General features: G+C 41.9%; 1 protein-coding gene across 1 annotated transcript; it reads left to right on the plus strand.

The window, feature by feature from the left end:
• The first annotated feature begins 213 nt into the window (after window positions 1-213).
• LOC132516220 (calcium uptake protein 2, mitochondrial-like) lies at window positions 214-1,686 on the plus strand. Its single transcript, XM_060142629.1, has one exon. The coding sequence runs from the start codon at window positions 248-250 to the stop codon at window positions 1,544-1,546; it is 1,299 nt and encodes a 432-aa protein (XP_059998612.1). The 5' UTR covers window positions 214-247; the 3' UTR covers window positions 1,547-1,686.
• Window positions 1,687-3,225: the final 1,539 nt, after the last annotated feature.

Raw genomic sequence — 3,225 nt, forward strand, 5'->3', positions numbered from 1 at the left:
TCTAAATATGATTCCATGCAAAGAGTAAGCTATGTTGCCCTCCCTCATTCACGAAGGGTTACTTAAAAATTCGGGAGCATATAGATGGAAATTGAAGTTGTGGAGATATATATATATATATATATATATATATATATATATATATGCTCAGAATATATGACTGAAGTAAAAGATTAAAAGAGTCTAGGGGTTTTTCGGGCCGCTGTGGGAAGCGACGCGAACGCGGCGACTGGGTGCTTCCGCAAAAATGGCGGCGGCGGTGGGCGGTGCGCGGCTGGCGGCTTGGGGCGGAAGGCTGCGGCGCGGGCTGGCTGCCGGCCGGCGGGCCTGGCCAAGCTCCGGGCCCGTGGCGGCGGCAGTGGTCGGCGTGGCCCTGGCGGGAGCAGGAGCAACATGGTACCACGGCCGCGTGAACATGGCGGCGCCCCAGGGCGGCCTCACCGTGGTAGCCCAGAAAAGTGTGGACTCTGGAGAGATGAAAGGGAAACCGTCTCCTCGTAAACAGCGCTTCATGCAGTTTTCCTCACTGGAACACGGGGGAGAGTATTACATGACACCACGGGACTTCCTCTTCTCAGTAATGTTTGACCAAATCGAACGTAAAACTTTAGTCAAGAGGCTGACAAATAAGGATATTGAGGACGTACTGGCAGGAATCAAAGGAGCTGGTTGTGGATCAACTTTTTTTAGAGACCTTGGCGATAAAGGGCTGGTTTCATATACCGAATATCTTTTCTTACTTACAATCCTCACTAAACCCCATACTGGGTTTCATGTTGCATTTCAGATGTTGGATGCAGATGGTGATGAGATGGTTGAGAAAAAGGAATTTTTTAAACTGCAGAAGATCATAAGTAAACAGGTTGACTCGAAGACAAGAATAACTAATGAAACAGAATGCCAGGAACCAACAGTGAAAGAACCTGAAATTAACACAACTCTTCAGATACGTTTCTTTGGAAAAAGAGGAGAAAGAAAACTTCACTATAAAGAATTTCGAAGATTTATGGAAAACTTGCAGACGGAGGTCCAAGAAATGGAGTTCCTTCAGTTCTCTAAAGGTCTGAGTTTCATGAGAAAAGAAGACTTCGCAGAATGGCTCCTTTTATTCACCAACACTGAAAATAAAGACGTTTATTGGAAAAATGTGAGAGAGAAGCTGTCCGCAGGAGAGAGCATTAGTTTGGATGAGTTCAAGTCATTTTGTCATTTTGCGACCCACTTGGAAGACTTCGCTATTGCCATGCAGATGTTCAGTTTAGCTCATCGCCCTGTCAGACTAGCGGAGTTTAAGAGAGCTGTGAAGGTAGCAACGGGACAAGAACTCTCCGACAATATCTTGGACACCGTCTTCAAGATCTTTGATTTGGATGGTGATGAGTGTCTCAGTCATGAAGAGTTTCTTGGGGTGTTAAAAAACAGGATGCATCGAGGTTTATGGGTGCCGCAACAGCTCAGTATACAAGAATACTGGAAATGTGTGAAAAAAGAAAGCATTAAAGGAGTGAAAGAAGTCTGGAAACAAGCAGGAAGAGGTCCTTTATAGAAAAACATAATGTGGGAATTACGTTGCTCCAAGTGTCGGAACTGGGGATTTCTTAAAGTACTAGATGGTTATCTTCTTAAGTCTTCATTGATTTCCTTTGTAATATAAAGATGCCTTGTATTTGCTTTCTGATTCAATAATTTCTCAGTAAGATTTCATTACAGAACTTCGTAAAAAGAAAGTATTCTTTTACAAAAACAGACAGTGGACTCTGTCCAAAGCCTAGGATTGAAGTCACACTTTGATAAGATGGAAAACCTGGTCATTCACTGGTGTCAACACAGCAACACAGCACGTTCTCTGGAGCAGTCAACAGGCGCACAGGAAGAGTCACTGACGTGAGGCCAGGATCAATTCTGCAGTCCTGATGCTCCTAGTAGGGCAAATTAAGTTAAAACATTTCAGGCTTTCTTATCTGTACCTTACATCTCATAGACTTCTTGTACATTTTATTTCAGTGAGCTGTATATTAGTTGTCTTTAAAGTAATATGTAAATTTCAGTATTCTGGAATGTTCTGGAAACAATAAATTATTTATAAAGATAAAAAAAAAGTCTAGGAAGGAGCTAAATATTTAAGGTACAGAGAGTGGATGAAAAGTTGGTTAAAGAAAAGTGAGGAAACCTACAGCTTTTAAAAGCATCTTAAACTCCATCATTGCAAACATATGGCAACTTCAGACTAAAATAACTGTGAGGGGGACTTCCCAGGCAGTCCAGAGGTTAAGACTCTGTGCTTCCGCTGCAGGGGGCAAGGGTTCCATCCCTGGTCAGGGAGCTAAGAACCCGCATGCCCATGCGGCCCAGCAAAATAATCTATGGCAACATGAAATTATATATATATATATAATAGATGATAGGAAATAGAGAGGTAAAGAAATTGGATTTCCTCATCTTTTACTATTGAGAGAGCAAAAGATATTGTTTAAAGCTAATAAATAAGGGCTTCCCTCATGGCCCAGTGGTTAAGAATCCGCCTGCCAATGCAGGGGACACGGGTTCAAGCCCTGGCCTGGGAAGATCCCACATGTCACGGAGCAACTAAGCCCATGTGCCACAACTACTGAGCCTGTGCTCTAGAGCCCGTGAACCACAACTACTGAGCCCACGTGCCACAACTACTGAAGCCCGCGTGCCTAGAGCCCATGTTCCTCAACAAGAGAAGCCCACACACTGCAAGGAAGAGTAGACTCCGCTGGCTGCAACTAGAGAAAGGCTGCACGCAGCAATGAAGACCCAACGCAGCCAAAAATAAATAAATAGAAGGGAAAAAGAAAGAGACCCAATAAAGCTAATAAATAATAGAGACAGACTTATTTGAAGATACTTTAAAGGTATAGAGGTAATCTTCAGAAGAATTTTTAAAATAATGTTTGTCGTTAAAATTACATGTTAAAGGGGAAGGGAAGGTAAGGAAGTGAGAAGTGGAAGTATAGTAATTTTGTCATTGCTGAGAGCAGAGAGTTAATAGGTAAAGTCTCAAGAAATATTAGGAAATGTTACAGTTATAAAGGTAACCACTGGAAGAACCAAAAATTAACTACAAACTTCCAAGTTAGCAGAAGGTACATACACAAAATAAAACAAAGCAAATATAAATCATATAGTAAACTTTTTTTTAAAGGTAATCATCTCAAAAATAAATTCTTGACTCTTCAGAGCAGAAATAAATTTAGAGAT

Source organism: Lagenorhynchus albirostris, chromosome 2, assembly GCF_949774975.1.
Source record: "Lagenorhynchus albirostris chromosome 2, mLagAlb1.1, whole genome shotgun sequence".
NCBI lineage: Eukaryota > Metazoa > Chordata > Mammalia > Artiodactyla > Delphinidae > Lagenorhynchus > Lagenorhynchus albirostris.

Coding starts and splice junctions, on each gene's coding strand:
- LOC132516220 (XM_060142629.1), top strand. CDS start 248: ATGGCGGCGGCGGTGGGCGGTGCGCGGCTGGCGGCTTGGGGCGGAAGG.